General features: G+C 38.1%; 2 protein-coding genes across 2 annotated transcripts in view; one reads left to right on the forward strand and one right to left on the reverse strand.

The window, feature by feature from the left end:
- The window catches only part of dpr11 (defective proboscis extension response 11), an 80,722-nt gene extending 66,197 nt beyond the window's left edge, over positions 1-14,525 (forward strand). Inside the window, exons 5-8 of the mRNA XM_032433923.2 lie at positions 4,911-5,071; positions 10,682-10,890; positions 11,345-11,450; positions 11,735-14,525. Of these exons, the coding sequence (XP_032289814.1) occupies positions 4,911-5,071; positions 10,682-10,890; positions 11,345-11,450; positions 11,735-11,850 (592 nt within the window). The 3' untranslated portion in view covers positions 11,851-14,525. The remainder of the gene's footprint in view (positions 1-4,910; positions 5,072-10,681; positions 10,891-11,344; positions 11,451-11,734) is intronic.
- A 204-nt stretch (positions 14,526-14,729) lies between these two features.
- Positions 14,730-15,847, reverse strand: LOC6633198 (uncharacterized). The gene is made up of 2 exons (XM_002056649.4): positions 15,691-15,847; positions 14,730-15,624 (listed from the first exon to the last, which is right to left on the reverse strand). The coding sequence occupies exon 2, from the start codon at positions 15,616-15,618 to the stop codon at positions 14,950-14,952; it is 669 nt and encodes a 222-aa protein (XP_002056685.1). The 5' UTR covers positions 15,619-15,624; positions 15,691-15,847; the 3' UTR covers positions 14,730-14,949.
- Positions 15,848-17,870: the final 2,023 nt, after the last annotated feature.

The following is a 17,870-nucleotide window of genomic DNA, read 5'->3' on the forward strand; positions in this document are numbered from 1 at the left end:
CTTTGATATACATTACAAAATGTCATTTGCAATTCAATCGGCTTATAAATTTATCAGCTCAATTCAGGGTATTCAAAACTATCTACATTGTTCCAGCGCTGAGCATAGGCTTATGAATACTAATGAATATTTAGTGAATGGCTGCAGTGTGAACCAGTTGCTCACTTCAAAGTGAAACCCCTTTTAATTACTCCGACATCTCTCAAGCTCTGGCTAAAGATGCTTTGGCAAAAGATACAAGAGACGAAGATGTGACATTAAATTTGTAGCTCAAGTTACTTTAAGAAGAGATGCAGCTAAAGGTACATTCGCAAAACGAATTCAAGATGCTTTAATATAAGATACAGATAAAACAGAAATGCTATATTTTTTTAGCAAACGATACCTTTGCATAGTAAATGCACATAAGATACTTAATTTTAGTACTGCTTAAAGAAATAGTAAAAGATACTTCGACAATAGAATAAAAAACTTCACTTGAGCAAATAAAAGACATTGCTTTTATTTGCATTGACATAGTTAAGATACTTTCACATAGGATACAAAAGCAGATTAAAAGGCATTCTGGTATTTTTCTAAGACTCTTGTTTTGTTTCACTTGTAAAATTCTCTTCATACAAAAACAATTTGGAGTAAATTGAATAAAGTGTGCCAAGTGGCAACATGTACTTCAATTTCAATCTGCGTGTCCAATAAGAAGCCAGCCAATGCGTCAGGTGAGTTCTCAATGAAGCCAGTTCTGTATAAGTGTTCAGGTGTGCGTGCCTCTGTATGTATGCGTGTGTGTCCAATGTCCTTCCCGTTCTGACATGCGAAGCGGAAACACAAGTGTGTGCAATTTCATTGCATTTTTTGAAATCCTGAAAAACTTTATTTCAAAGTGTCTGCGTTTTTAGCTTGGTCCCTTAGTTCCTTATACCATGCATCGATGAGCAAAAGGGGTGTTTGTTTTGTATAAATATTTATAAAAACGTAGCATCTTCGAGCTCATAAAGTATAAATATTGTTAATCAGAACGACAAGCTGAGTCAATCTTGCTTACATAAGCTGAAGACTTTTAATATGGGTAAAAATCGATTTTAATGAAGGTTTTATAAGCATAACAAAAACCTATAAGAGCAAGGTAGACTAAAATTGGTATGTAGATTCTCCTTTAATATGTACAAGTTTTAAATAATCACGTTCTTGACTAACTCAACCCATTCCCAATGAAATTGGAAAAGTATTTAACTGACAAGCTTGGGCTTTGGTATGTGCACACTATTGTATGCCATATGTTAGCCCTGAAAATTTTGGAAAGATCGGACTTTAAGCACTCGAGTTAATAGATATTGCATTTGTCATATTTAGAAGCAACGGCAGCTTCGCGCTGTGCATAGGGTATCTCCTAGACGAGAGCACTTTTGTTTTTTATATTTCATCCCAGTTGAACGTTTACTTTTTTTATGTGCACATATGTGTATGTGTGTGTGTGTCCTGGTTGGGTAGCCAACATTTCCAGCTTATTACTTTGATAGAAAAGTAAAACCAATGAACCTTTCACATTAGATAAGGCGGCTGCCTGTTTGTCTGCCAAACGGATGAATGGCTGTGCCCGAATGAATGACTGTGTCCTCAGCAAGGATCTACACACACAGACACGCACACAGGCAGGCGACTGCTTGCAACGGAGTGTTGCAGCTGCAGCTGGGCAAACAGAGGACCATTGAAATTAAGCCCAGATAGTGTGTCCTTACTGATTGCTTCCTATGTGCCGCAGTCTGCCTTCCTGCACAGCCACTTCCGTCCTGGGTCGATTGTGTGTGCGTGCCCTTTCCTGCTCCAATGTCTTATGTCACATTTATCTAGAAAGTTTTCTTATTCTGCTGCGCTTCGTAAGATGCTCTCCTCACCTCAAAGCCCCCTCCAGCCTCTAGCTCACATCTCACACATAATGAAAATAGATTTCAAAAAAGTTTCTGCCACTGTCACGTTGCAGTGCCAGGACTCAGTCGCCTCATCGTCCTGCAGCCTGGAATGTGCATTGTGTAATAGCTCAAATGATGTGTTTACACTTTCATATAAATGTCACGTGCCTGGTGCCTTTTGTTTGCCCGCTGGACGCACCGCTTGCAATTTATTGTCATCGCACAATAGATTACTTCTGTTTGCATTTGGCCCAAAGTCCACACAACGTCATAGATACACGTAGAGCAACTGTCTGACACTCGTCCTGTCTTTGCCCTAGGACTGGGTAATTACGTTCAGGTGTTGCTTGACTACTTGTTATCGGTTATCTTGGCACCTGGGCTGCATGTCATTTATTTACCAGGGGGAGTACTTAATACGCAATCAGCCCAAGCACCGACGACCTTTTGTAACATTGCTCTGTAAGATATTGTTAGTAATTAAGGCAAATATTTATGCTTTATGACAGCTAAAGATAAATTTCGTGTGCTGGATTTTATTTCCAGTTGTAACAGGGTTCATTGCACTCTGGGTCAGCGCATGATTTGTACTGATTAGAATATATAGGTATTTAAGGCTAAAAGAAATTTTCCCTAATGCGAGCCTAACGATTAGCCATAAGCATCACATGCCCGTGTTGGATAAAAATTGAGCACTCTAAACCCAAAATAAATGTTTAACATTTTTGTAAATTTTTTATATTTATTTTTTATGATTGCATTTTGTTGGAGTCATCATTTTAAATCTCAACCTACCTCAAAAAGCTTTACACCTTTAGTGGAAATAAATAACCAAATAATATTAATTGTGATAATGTGATATCTGACTTAAAATTCTTTTACTGGCCAGAAGTGTAATAGCTGACATTCATACTAATACACCATTTGCCCTATTTATTGTCGTCATAAAAACCCTATTAAAAACTTTGTTAAGATCATAAAATAATAGCAATATCATAAAGTTAAACTTTTTAAGCATTTACATTATTTTTTCCTTTTATGACCCACCTTTGAGTAAAAAAATAAACAACACAACAAATACCAATATGATATGCAAATTTTTACTGTTTTATTAACACGTATTTTATGTGTATTTGCTGTAGTTTTTTATGCAAAACTGGAATTTTTTCTAGAATCAGAAACTTGTCGAAACTTTTTATAAAAACTTCCGAGTTTTTTTTTGTTTTGTTCCTTTTGGAACGCAACATAAACTGCAGATGGAAACTTATGTTGCTACGGGTCACTTCCTGACACTTGGCTAAGAAAAATTCTAAAAAAAAAAGAAAAGAAAAACGAAAACATCGGGCAAGAGCGAAAGAAATGCAGAGAACTACTGAGGTTTGAGGGAAAGTGGAATGTTGTTAAAATATGGAAAATAATGTGGGGGAAAAGTCAACGGTGCGAGGCCAAACTTAAAAATGAGATGAAAATTATAAAGTAACTACAAAATCTGGATAAGAAATACTGCAATAGGTTGACTTTTAGGGGCCGGTTGAGGAGGCAGGAGGAGTTGTAGAAGCCCGGCTGGTTAAGCAGAAGAGCTGTACCATGGGCGGAGCGGGGTACAAAGGAAATGGTAAAAGTCATAAAATGTCGAGTTTTACGAGTGCAAAACGCAAGGGTCTAATCTGGGTTTAGTATCAAAACTTGTTAGTGCAAAAAGGAGGTACAAGAGAGAGAGAGAGAGAGCAAGAAGGAGAGCGAGAGCGGGAGATGTGTTGGGCAACTCCAGGCAAAGTGAGGAGCTTGAAGCAGAGTTCCTAATAAGCAATGTCAACGCATGTGTGCGATGCCAGAGACCTAGGCAGGGGGGTGCGTGTTTTGGCACGAACGCTTTACTTGGTGCACTTTCAACTGGAGACGGAAGCATTTTTGCACTTTGCACAAATGGCAGAGGGAAATTTCCGGGCGAGCGCCGCACAAAAATATTGCAACAATGACATTAAATGCAACTTATTTCAGTGGACCCCTAAACAAGCACCACCTCCTCCCGCCCACCGCCCATTCATTTGCATGCTGAAGAATGTTGTTGTCGCAACAACTTTGTTGGCCTGGCGGGATGGGGGCAGCTGTTTAAATGCCGCAACTAAATAACTTTGAGTGTCTTTTGAGTGGCCATTAGCAGCGGAGCTTAGCGCGTAAGTGGGCCTGTTTTTATTGCCGTTGCTGTTATTGTCGCTGTTGCTCGAGTGGGCCGCATTCAACGTGCGTCGCAATGGCTGCTTTCGGACTCAAACTGGGTGGGTGCGTGTCCTGATTGCGTAGAACCTATGCAAGTCGCAAGCGTATTTACTTTGACTTTATTTAATAGCCAAATTATCTAAACACACTTTCATGTTTGACTGCATCATCAATTTTGAAACTATACATTTAAGACTTTGTTAAAAAGCCAACATATTTAAAGAGTATTTCAGTTTATATCTGGCTCGTTTTTGACAGAATTATTAAACTAGCACGTTGGGATCGTAAAATTTTTTAGTAACGTATTTATATCCAAATTTATAGAAAAAATTAATATTTTCTCCAATTAATGTGAGCCGATATAATATAAATAGTATAATGGATTGTACATTTTGTTCTAAAGGTTTTTGGTCTTATTTAAAACAATTTATTTCTTATTTCTTAATGAATAAATTTATTTATATTTATTTATTTATTTATATTTATAGGGCTATGTTATTTTACAGCGAGTTGTAGTGCAGTGTAGCATATAGGAAATGTGAAAGCAAAAGGCTGAAGTGCTTGCCTCTCCAGCCCAGATATAAATTACCTTAGCCTTCCTTCAAAAGTAGGGTAACTTATTTTGCTTTATCTCTCTCCCTTTTATAAATTATTTTAATTCATGTTGAATAGCGCATGACCTGCGCAGTGCTGACCACATAGTTTTAGTTGTGAGCCCACGTGCAGAAAAGATATTTAAAAACCATGCGAATTAAATGTTGTTTATAACTTCTTTTATTGCAGAGCTGTGTTCATTGCGGATCAGCGCTTTCTGGCGCTCAAACAGCCAGATAAATGCTGGACGCTGCAAATCAAATATGTTCAGGCGCGGGATGCGGGCACCTACGAGTGCCAGGTCTCCACGGAACCCAAAGTGAGCGCGCGCGTGCAGCTGCAAGTTGTTGGTAAGTGGCGACGGCCTTGGAAAAGGACACGGACATGGGCACAGGCGGAAACAGGGAGGGGGGAGACGGAGACGGACACGGACATAAGCTTGAGTACTGAACTAGTTCCTGCCTCACTGCGGGACAGAGAGCATATTGAGCGTATGCAATTAAGGTATAATATGAAAGGTCAAGGGGCAGCATCCATGCATATATATAAACACATGCATATATATGAGATAAGTATATTTATATATATATTTGTGTATGGGGGAAAGTTTTTGACCTGGTTGGGACCTTGGGCCATGGCCACGTTAGGCACGACTGGCCAGCACCAAAGCCAGACAGTCGAAAAGACTGTCAGTGCAAGGGGTCGGAGGGTCACACATACACACACATGCGCACACACACTTGCTTGGAGATCTTTGCATTTTTCATGCGGCTGCTGCATTCGCAATTGCTCACGAAATTGCATTCAAATTGCGGTGCCTGCTGCATTTCCATTCAAACTCTTTTTTGACCAGAAATTTTTACCAAGTTTTTTAACGAGAAAACTTTTGTGTGAGCTTCACTTCTTGGGTTTGTTAGGCACACACAAACGCACGGAGGCACACTTGAGGCCCGGACTAAAGAAGTTAATTAAATTTCATGTTTGCACACACAAAACACACACTCATACACGCACACACAACCAACAAAATTGACCAGGGTAAACGCCTTTGGGGTAAAATAAAATTGGACTCGAGCCTGTGTATTGCTCACTTGTAATTGACAATAAACGCTTCAAAGAATAATTGAATGAACGAAAACCTGTGCACAATTTTCTTACCCAAGATATTTCGGCTTAAAGGCAGCAGCTGTTTCGTTCAATAGCAACTAATTGGACATGGTTCAAGAAAATGTCTCAAGTTAACAGCCACTCCCGCCATTTAGTAAAGAAGCTTAATTTTGCAATTAGGTTCTATTAGCTACGAGATATTTTGAAAATAATAAATATATCAAGAAAATCATATAAAAAGAAAGCAAGGCTAGTGGAGATCATAATCAAAAACTATATATGTAAAGGAAATATGAAGATTAAATTATATTATACTAAATATAGTATGTCGAGTTATTCTACAGATATATGCATTTTATTTTAATTTTTGTATTATTCTTCTATTTTATTTTATTTTTAAATTTTTTGAAAATTGAATGTCTTAAAATATAGCTATTATTATTTGCAGAATATTCGTTAATATCTTTAATTTTAATGTGCCTCATTGTGGGTTAGAATGGATCGATACCTTCCGAGCTCTACCAAGCCATCTCTTCTGATCTGTTCTGTGAAAATATAGAGTATATTTACAATATTTTATGATTAGTCTTAATTAAAGACTGCATTAATTAAATTACCTTTTTGCAGCTCTGATTTGTAAGAAGACATATAAATAAATTATTAGAGTGATAAATTAATTTATTTAATAATGCAATATAAATTTCAACGAGAAAGAAAGGCTATCTTCGGCAGCCGAAGATCTAATACCCTTGCAGACCCAACCTTTTCATAATGCTTATATGCTTTGCCCGTATCTAAGAAGCACAGGGAAAATAGTTAATGCCGAACTTAATCAAGATAAACAAAAAAGGTTTTTAATTCAAATTTTCTACCGATCGTTTCTATGGTAGATATATGATATAGTGGTCCGATCTTAATATGCCTATGAGGAGTAAGGTAAAATAAATTAATAACGCTATATGCAACAGAAAGAGGGACGTCTGCAAAGTTTTATAAAGATAGTTTTAAAACTGGAAGACTATTTTGCATAGAAACAGACAGACGGACATGGCTATATCGACTCGGCTGTTGATGCTGATCAAAAATATATATAGACTTTATGGGGTCGGAGATGTCTCCTTCTATGCTTTACACATTATACGACAAAATTATAATACCCTCTGCACGGGTATAACAATGATATAACATAAGTAAGTATAAATAAAACGTTGCATTATGTACTAGAATATGGCTTTTTATTAGCAAGTGCTAACCCAGAAATTATTGTGCAAGGAGTATATTTTTAAATTGCTTCTTTATTTTTATATAAGATCTACATTTTATGTAGTATATTTTATTTATTTGCCAAGAATCGGCCAGCAATTTTAGCTATAAAAATATCACGCTTAGATCCACACTGATAGCTAAATTGAATGTAGTTACACACAAAACACTTAAACTTTTATAGACCGAGATAAAGAGAAAAAACGTAACATAAAAAAAATAACATAAGGCTGCAGGAAGAGCGCAGACTCGATAATGCGCTGCCAAAAGTGATTTTCGCATTTCCGGTTCAGCTAATTTGTATGCTAAGCACTTGCTCCAAAGGCTGTATGCGCGCGTGTGTGTGCGTGTGTAACAATCCAGCGGCAGCGTGACTAACAGCGGGACGCCACTGTAATGTGACAGCGGCGCCCAACAGGTATGCCTGCGAATGGGCACCTCGTGCCAAATGCTCGACAAGGCTTGACGGGCAGGCACAAAGGGCGTGGCATGGTGGACGAGGGAGAGCGGGATGGTGTAAATTATGTATGCGCGGCCACATTTTGCGTTAATCTAACGACAAGTTGAACGCATAAAGGATTTCGATGCGTGCCCAAAACCGAGTGCCGAATACAATAGAATTTGGTTGCTGCCACCGGATTGGGTTCTGGTGCGGAAGAGGGGTCTCTAGCCTTTAGCCTTTTGCTATTTGTGGAAGCTGCTTTCTTGGCCAGCAACCGGCACAGCGAACCATTATTTGCAGTCATTTGGCACAGCGCCGGCAACTCGTGGTCCAAGTTGGCTTTGTCTGGTTGGAAGCTGGGACTCCTTTTTTGCTTGGGTTGTGTGTTTTCCCACTCGGCTGCCATAACCATTATCGGCAGCACCTAGTTCCCTAGTTCCCTGTATGCCCCATTGCTCCTTTGCTGCCTTCTCCTTTATTCTGTGCGCTTTTTCTCGTACCTCTCTCTCTCTCTCTCTCTCTGTCTATCGCTCTCGGATTTTTTGATTTTATGCCTTGCCATGTAATTTGTATTTATTGCATCGTTTTGTCTGTGCAAACGACTAAAACTCCCTTTGCATGTTGTCGATTTGAGTCGATCCCTCTCCCCTCCGCCCGTTCCCTTCTACTACCCACTCTCTAGCAGTGGCTGCCCAATTGCCAATGTATTTTATGCTGGGCTCCGTTTGCTTTTGGCCTGATGCTTGATTTCTGAGCCCTCTTGGCCATTGGCTCGTTGGGGTAATGGGATCGTAGTTTTCGGTCAATTTGTTATGCCAATGCGAGTGTGTATGTGTGAGTGTATATCTCTGTGCACGTGAGTGTGTGAGTGAATTTTTTTTCCTTTTGGTTAAAATGTCAGTTTCTTTGGTTTTGGCTCATTTACTTGATGTTTTGCTCGCACAATGGCCAACTACAGCTCGGGGACTGACAGCGCAATAATGAATTTAATTTTTTAGGGTAAAAACATCTCTATAATTAAAATATTTAATACCTATGGCATGCTTTGGCGTCGATCAGTGATTAAATATTTAATTAATTAGTTTTCTGTATATTCATTTTTGTCCAAAAACTCGTATCTTTAATCTTTTGACGCACAAATTTCAATTTTGGCCCATTGTGCGTTAATGTACACTCGCATTTAGCCGAACACCCACACACACTCATTGGCATTGAATGAATATATTTTTTCTGCATCATTGAACGACAAACTAGATTTGGTTTTATGAGATTTGTTTTCTGCTCATCTCGTTGGGTTTCCAGCTTCTGCTGCCCCAACCCACCCCCCACCAGCATCTCCCCCTCCCTTAGTTTTTTGTGATTCTCATTCATTTACAGGATTTGGCTCTGTTCGTCTGCTTATTTAATTTGCTGCTAATCTTGTATAGCCAAAGCCAATTTTTTGTGTCCTGGTGCTGCGCGTTTCTTTTTTTCTGTTTTTCTGTTGCTTTCGGTTTTTATCTCGCCATCGAAAGTGACAATTTAGCAGTAATGTTTACGGCCAAACGCAGCAGCCTCTGCACCCGGATGGGCTGCACATTTCAAACTTAACTAATTTCCCTAAAAGCATTTTGCCATAAACCCAATTAATTTAAGTTAGTGTAATTCGCTTTACACTATATACCAGGCCATGCCCCGCCCTATAGTGTAGTTCTCCTTCCCAATTTGCGCCCTTTGTTCAGTTGGGGACTCGCTGAAATTGTGTTTACCGCCTTTGAAAGTTTCTTTTATTTTATCTGCGCTTGCGGTTTCGTGGTTCCCGCTTTATCGCCACACCATCTTTATATTTCCATAACCTGTTTAAAACTAAAACGATTTTCATTTGGACTATTTTCACAAGAACATTGTTATCACGGCTTGTTCTCTAAGCTAATACTACATTAAGAATCCTTTTGTGTTTTGATAATAATTATTTTCTAATTGCCTTGCGATCGTATCGTGTAATACGCCTTGCATATTTTGATGAAATTATTTTTTCCATGTTTAATGACATTTTAGAAAATTTTTATATAAGAATATCATTTTGTATACTTCTAGAAGAATCAGCAAAAATATGTTAAGATATTTCCAAGTAAATTATGGATATGGGAAAGAAAATTCGGTTTAATTCCGTTCTATGCCTAGAAAGACTTTGTCAAAACTGCGCCTTTTCTTGTAAAGTAAACAGTTTTTGAAAGGGCTAAACATCTAGAATTAGATACATTATCCACTCAATTTTGAGAATGCATGCAGTACATTTTACTTTATGCAAAAACTCAAAACGGCCGGAGAACAAATGTACAGAATGAACTGGGTCTGGGACTGGTATTGGGTCTGGGACTGAGACTTGGGGTTAAGGGACGCTAGCTAATAATATTGCATACGCTTTTAGCTGCGGCGCGCAACTAAAAGTCAAGCAACTGGAAAACTAACATGCACAACACGATGATTTTGACAAGCTGACACAGTTTGGTGTCAAACCAAAAGCAAAGAGCCCGCACACACAGAGAGAGACACATACACACACACACACACATGCGAGCATACAGAATTTTGTGCAAATTCTCAGCGCATTCATTTTGCACAGTTTTGTATGTCTAACAACATTGAAAACCCGACGTATACGTGATTTTGTCGAATTCGTAAGCGCACGTCGCCGTTGGCCAGCCTGCGGCAGGGGCAGGGAGCAGGGTCCAGCGGCAACAGCTCGTGTGATGTGCAAATGTATGTAGCCAGCAATTTGAACTTTTGTCTATGGATTTTTTATAGCATACGAACTCGCATTTTGACACAACTTGCAGCTTGTAACTGACTGAGGCATAGTTTGTTATGCACGTGCGTGTAGCCAGTGTGCGTGTGTGCGTGCCTGTGTGTGTGCGTGGGGGAGCTGCTGGAATCAGTAAGTGAAAAATTGAAAAGTAGATTTGCCCCACCCCCAAACGCCAAGGAATAGGTGCGCAGATTTACGTGCGCGACGTGACTAGCAGCTGTTAATTCAATAGATTAACGCCTATGTCACAATTTCACACAGACACGAGCCGAATTTTCCATTGGGCTTCACTCATAATGAACATCATCATCAGCATCAGACTGCTCATCATGGCGTTTGCCTTGGCTTGCTTCGTTACAGTTCCTCGCACCGAAATACTCGGCGAACCGGATCGCTATGTCAAAGCCGGCAGCAATGTGGTCTTACGCTGCATTGTGCGCGGCGCCTTGGAGCCGCCAACGTTCATCATGTGGTACCATGGAGCCGAGCAACTGGCTGCGGATTCGCGTCGCCATCGTACGCAATTGGATCCGAATCTGCCAGAGGCCAGCGGTGAGGGTCAGAGCACGGTGAGTTCTGCCAATTGTTCCCTTGTTGATTTTAATTTAATTACACTTGATTTCAAATTGCTGCTCGACGTTTCCGTCCCGTGCCCATGTCCCTGGCGTCGTCTCCGTGTCTGTCGTGCGTTCGAGCAAAATTACAATATTATTTCATACAAGTCGCATTTATGTCACATTCCTGCCACGCCCAAAATGCCATTCAAGGCAAATTTTGTGAATAGCTGAAAATTAGAGCTGCCCTTTTGACAACGTGACGCCGCGCTCTCGTTAAATATTTAGCCAACGTGTGAGAACAAAACTTATCATAAACGTGGCTCAAACTTGCCATTTTCATAGCTGTTTGTATTTCTTCTCTTATTTTCTTTCAGTTCTTTCATTCAAGTTTTCAGCCTTGGCGATAAGTAGCGAGTTTTTCTACATTATATTTAAAAATTTGCATTTCTATTTCGGCTCATTTCAGATCGGCTCATTAATCATCGAGTCGGCCAAGAAGCGTGACACTGGCAATTACACTTGTAGCCCGTCAAACAGTCCCAGTGCGACGGTAACGCTCAACATTATAAATGGTAAGTCCTGCTTGATAAATATGTTTACGTTAAATAAATATATTTCAAAGACTACGAGATGGCAAATCTTGTAAAATGTTTTTGTTAGCTGAAATCAGGTATTTTTTCGTATTATGTAAAATAAAACTCATTCCAATTTAAATTATTATTATAAAGTACACTTAATTTTTAATTCAAATTCAAACATATAGTTTTATATATAAAAACTTTCAATACGAATAAATTAATTAATGAAAATAAAATAAATAAAAAATATACAAATTGAGTTATTATGACCATTTTAGGGGAATCATCGGCATCGGCTGTGACGTCATCCGCACCCATCACACGTGCGTACACACTGGGCATCCTGGCATTGCTCCTCAGCGTTATTCTGATAGGGGCAGGACATCGCACATGACAAGTTGAGGCTGGAAGCAAACAACAACCGATATAAGCTAAAACGAAAAGTAGCAGCAGCTACGGTTTGAAGCAAAAATAATAAGTGCAGCCAACAGAAATCATAAATAAATAAAATGCAAAATCCAGCAGTAAACTATGCCATACAAAAATATTAAAACAAAGTGCATGTTGTAAGCTAGTTGATTTTATCTGCTAACTAATATAATAAGCATAAAAAAAATTACACACGACCCAGAAAAACTGCAGAGGAAACGAAACAAAAAAAAAGTGTTTGACAAGTTAAAAAATGCAACTAAATTGTAAGTACTACAAGCTCTAAGCAACTAGTCATAAAACCTTAGAGCTAAGACAAAAATATAATACCTACATGCATGCATTTATATATATTTAACTGATGTGACATTCGGTTGTCGTCTTTGTGTATTGGCAAATATGAGTCTATGTGTATGTGTGTGTTTGCATAAATGCATAAAAGTAAATATTTACGCAACATCATATGAAATTGCATCGGATATTCTTATCAGCCAGTGCATGGCTTTGTGGACAGACAACGACTCCAGTTGCAATCGAATAAAAAATAAAATTTGATATTTGGCCATGCAGTTGGACAACAGAAATGAATTTTCATTGCAAAATATTTACGAGTATGGCCAAGAGGAACAGAGAGCGGGAGGCCCGCTGCATTATTCAAAAGGCCATCAAATGGCCTTTGTGCTGTTTGTCTTAAAGAGAATTTGCTGCATTCCAATTGAAAAATTTGACAACTGAAACACAGTGAATTTTTATTAGACACAAATATATTCAACTAAACTTTCGAATTGATTGAAACCTGTTCAGCAAAATTATTAAGAAAAAGTTGTAGTGAAATATACTGCATTTTAAATGCTTTTTCATACAATGCAACTGCATTCCTAATGTTTTATAAATATCATTTAACTTTGCTTTGTCGTAAATCCAACGTTATTTACATGTGTTCTGTTCCATAACTCAACTCAATTTATGTTTTGTTTGCCAGGTCATAAATACTTACAATATTTTGCAAACGTGCAATAAAACTCAAAAATTAACATAAACAAAGAATATACAATTTAATAGATAACATTTTCAAAATAATTGATTGTGAGACTCGCATCAATTTGTTCGTTAGCATTAAGGTTCAACTGTATATACAACTGTATTGTGGAATGTAAAACTAGCATGTAAATTAATTGATTATACACATATAAAAGCATATTTAAAATATCATACATACATACGCATATATGGCACACGAAGATTTATGCGCAGAGTATTCAAATTGCATTTAAAAGGTCACGAAAAAACAACTCGCAAAGTTAATTGAGTAAAAAGTTCATTGTGCAAAAGCAGACGAGTTGCATAAATTCATATTTCTTTATACACTCAACGCCATTTGATAATTATGAGAGTCAAGGCATAGACAAAAAAAATTTATAATAATATACGAAAATGTAATAACAATTTAATTGCGACAACAGAAAGCCATAAAATTACCCAGTTTAATACAAACAAAAAAGTCGTAAGCGTTGTCTTTCAATTGGATTTTTTTCAGAGCGCAGCAATTGCAATTAAGTTGAGTACCAAAACGAGAGCCAAATGCAAAAAAGCCAAAAAGTTTATACGCAGACAAAACAAAAAGTGCTTAATTGCAATTAGTCGCTGTGCCAGAACTTAAAGTCCAAATAATCGAATGTACATTAATTATTTTCAATATAAATAAATGCACATATACACACGTGTGTGTGTGTGTGTGTGTGTACGTGTATGTGCATATGTATATGGGCGTCACGGGGCGTATGAGTGACCTGTCGGTCATTAATAAAATCCAACCACAAGCAGCTGCGACTAAATGAGGCAACAACACTGTGGTCAACAGCCTGTGGCGCCACACAATTTCCTTTTCCTTTTATTCTTTTTTTCTCTCGGCAAATAATCACGCATCAAATGTTTGCGGTCTCTGCGGTCAGCCGTCTTTGAGCTGCAGCAAACAAGTTTAAAACTTTTAACCCGTCCGTGTTTTTTATTTCGAACAGCAATCTGCTTTATTAAGCCCCCAACCCCCTTTAATTCCCACATATAGTTAAACTATTTAATCCAACAAACGTTTTAATGTTGAGCCATGAATTTTAGCCCGTAAGTCGATAGTCGTATGAATAGCGATATAATACTATAAAACGAAATCAAAATACATTTCTAAGTCTTTAAGTGTTTTTTCATAAAACTAATTAAAGCGTGACCCAGCCTGGTCGCAGTTACTTATTTAAACTAAACCCTTAATAATCGTAAAAACGCAAAGTAATCGAAGCAAGGCAAATGGAAAATAGAAATAAAACTAACTAAACTGATAACTGAATACGTTTCAGTGCATTAGCAAAATGTTAAACTACTTAATTGTAAATATATACATATATATATATATATATATATATATACTTATATTTATCTGTCTACATATGCCATATTGAAAGCAAGTGCATAATACAAAGATACATTTTTAAACATACATATACATTATACATATACATATGCAGTTATAGCGAAACTAATGTTAAGTACCAACTAATAACAACAAAAACAACAAGAACAACGTACTTATATGTAAACGAAAATAAACTATGTGAAAACTCTCAACGGAGAAAATTTATTGAATTAAATAAATAATAATCTAAATAACTAACAAAAGCCATTTATTTTTGCAGCGCTACTATTAGTAAGATTTAATTGATCCAAATTGTTGTTATAAGTTACAATAAATTTAGAGTTATTTTTATTTATTTTTATTTATTTTTAATTATTTTTATATTATTTTCTTATATTTTTGTTTTGGTTTGACCTCTAAACTTATTTATTCATGTAAGCTGCCTTTTTAATTATAAATATTTATTTCAGTCATAAATAAAGTGAAGAGCAAAACAAACCGAATTCTTCAAGACAACAAAATATAAAAATAACATTGTGCTGCATAAGAGCTTAAAAATAAATTCCGGAAAATGTGCCAACCCATATGATACACATAATTCAAACGCCTGCTGATTCTGCTGCAAAAATAAACAAAAACAAATAACCATAATTGAACAACCTAAATTGAAGTTTCATTGACTGGCAGCAGAGATTGTGAGATGGACTCAATTATGATCTCGCGCGACTGCACGGTTAGGGAGCAGCCGCGCACGACCATGGTCATTTTGGCATTGTTGAGGCCACGTGCCACCAGCTGGCCAACGGCGTAGGCCATCACCCGACCGGTCTCGCGCTGCATGGCTATGGCCGGCACTAGGCTGAAGATGACCGGCTCAATGCTCTCGCCATTCTCCTCGAGCGGATTGACTATGGCCTGGGCCAGCTTGTGTGCAATCGCGTATATGAACTCCTCGTCGACTTTGACGCCGGGATCACAATTCTCGACGGCACTTGTGAGCAAGCGTCGCGTTATGTCGGCAATGTCTATGGTACAGGCCAGCTTCATGAGACGACCGTTCTTATTCGCGGGCAACTCCCAAATTGTATTCGAAATTGACTTGTAAATGCCACGCTGTGTGGCTGAATCCACGTCGATCAGAGTCACAAATTCGCCAATATCATAGTTTTGTATGCCAATTGAATCGCCATTTTGATCGGCCGACTCGGGATGGGTGCCCAAGTTCTCGTAGAGCCCATGGATGTGCCACTCCAGCGTAGGCTTAAACGGCAAGGCTATGGAAGTGCTCGACGTCGACTCTAGCTCCAAATCGGGTAAGTTCTCAGTCATTTTTACCTTGGGAATTAATCAACCTTTTGTAAGTCTTCCGTTGCTCACATCACTTTTTCATGGTACACTCACTTATTATATAATGGATATATATGCTTGATCAGGCAGTTCAGTTTCTCTATGGCTTTATGGAATCACAGTTTAAATTCTCTTATAACGACAACAAAAATAATATATCCAAAGCACTTAATTTATTGCCTGCTATGACTTAGCAATCATTTTTGTGAAGATGTTTTGTGTGACTGTCAGTTATTGATGACAAGCTATCGATATTTATTTTATGATGAGACAGTTGCTTATAAGAATATTTGAATCGCTATTCAATGCTTTGTTATTTCACGAAATTCAAAAAATATTTGTTACTTTTCCATGACACGCATCTTCATCTTTATTCTAGCTAAATTTGTCTCTTTTAATTAGCTAGCTAAGTAGGCTATTTTCATTAAATTGATTTCAGTTACTTTTAAAGCAACAAAAATATATTGGCTGCAAATAACTTTTTCTTTTTGATTAAAACTACTCTGGTAAAAAAATAATGTTAGAGGAAAAGTTTAGTTATTTTATTTGATATTTTTGTGCCAATCTTTTTCCTTTACTGACTTTTCAACTGCCTTTCAATGCTCCGAGCTAGCTTCCATTCAAATGCAGGGCAATTTTAAGCCTTGACCCAACTCTTCCGTTCGGAACACATATGCACTTATTTGTGGGATGTTTATTTTCTTCAATTTCACACTGAGGGCTTGCCGGAAACTCGTAAAAAATGCTCATATGCATAAGTGCGCATAGAACTAATAGACGTACGTGTGTGAGTGTGTATGTGTGTATTTACTATATAAAATGCATATAAATGTCCTGGTTGAAAACGCAATGCGACTATTTTGGTTAAGGACGTGGGGCAATCAATGCACTGCAACAAGGTCGAAAATTGTCAAAAGGATGCATTTCAAATTTCTATTAGCAGGGCGAAGCGCCGTGTTTCCCCAGCTAGAATGGGGTATATGCACTTTCAGATGAACTGTGTAACACTCGGGCAACATTTTATTTCGCACTCCAAACAATGTTAGCCAAGCTTGTATTCTGCAACCGTTCACCTTCAATTGAGAACATTACTTTAAAGGGTATTCGTAGCTGCGATTTGAATCATTCACTTTTATTTGATCTGATTGAATGGTATGCTAACCCCACTGATAGAATGAAATTGAAGCAGTTTGATTGAAAAATTCAATAAAAGGAAAGCGAACTAAAAAGTTTAAATTAAATGCTGTTACAAAGCAAGGACAACCAATATAACAAAAGTTTAGGGGGGTCGCTAAAATGAAGCCTTTGACAAATTGAATAGGTTCGCAAAAACAAAGAATGAGTGCTTAGTTAAATACAGTCCATGTACGGTAGACAGGATACATTGTCTATTAGAATTTTAAGAATATTTTAGAATTAAAATTCATCTGCGCTGTCTCGCCAAATTCTCAGAGAGTAATTTAAATCATTTACGCATCGCTATGCAGCACACTCTGAAGGATGCGCCCGTACTTAATATGCCATACAGAAGCCGCATAATTTTCTAAATGACAACTAATGAGTGCACATTCAGGCTAAAAGGAAGCTGCAAGCTGGAATGCTCAGGAGTGTCAGCTTGGCCGGACGACCCAAGGGGGAGTTTTTTTTTCTGTGCACATAACAGGGTCAAACCAAGTAGGAAATGCAAAGTGCATTCACATTTTGATTGCATTATTGCCATTCATAGCAAATCTGACTTCCGTGTGCAGCCAGAACATGTGCACCCCTCCTTCCCCTTACCACGCTTATCTAGTGCATGAATGCATACTATGGCGCCTATTATGGGCTCAGACGCCTCGCACAAGGTGAGGCATTGAAACGCGCCTCAAGCAGCCACCTGGACATACACGAGAGCAGGTGAACTAATGCCTATGGAAAGCTAAGCCGGAAAAGCTGCCTCACCTTGCCAAATAGCCCCATTTTCAGTGCCTGAATGCAAAACTTTTGGGTGTCAGCATTAGTTGAGCCCTTTGTATGAAGCCCGTGCGGTTTGAAAGAGATTTGCGTTTTGTGGAAATCAGCCCAAAAGCGATTTAAGCAACAACAACAAAAAATGATGTTTTCCGTGATTTTGGTAAGAGTTTTTGCGGCTTTAGCAAATGAATAGGCGGATAGAAACGGGATAAAGTGGAGGATGAGCTTAAAGCTGGGAACAACCCTAAATAATTTTGCATAGAAAAAGTCAAGGGAATTAC

This window comes from Drosophila virilis, chromosome 2 (genome assembly GCF_030788295.1).
Source record: "Drosophila virilis strain 15010-1051.87 chromosome 2, Dvir_AGI_RSII-ME, whole genome shotgun sequence".
Classification (NCBI taxonomy): Eukaryota; Metazoa; Arthropoda; class Insecta; order Diptera; family Drosophilidae; genus Drosophila; species Drosophila virilis.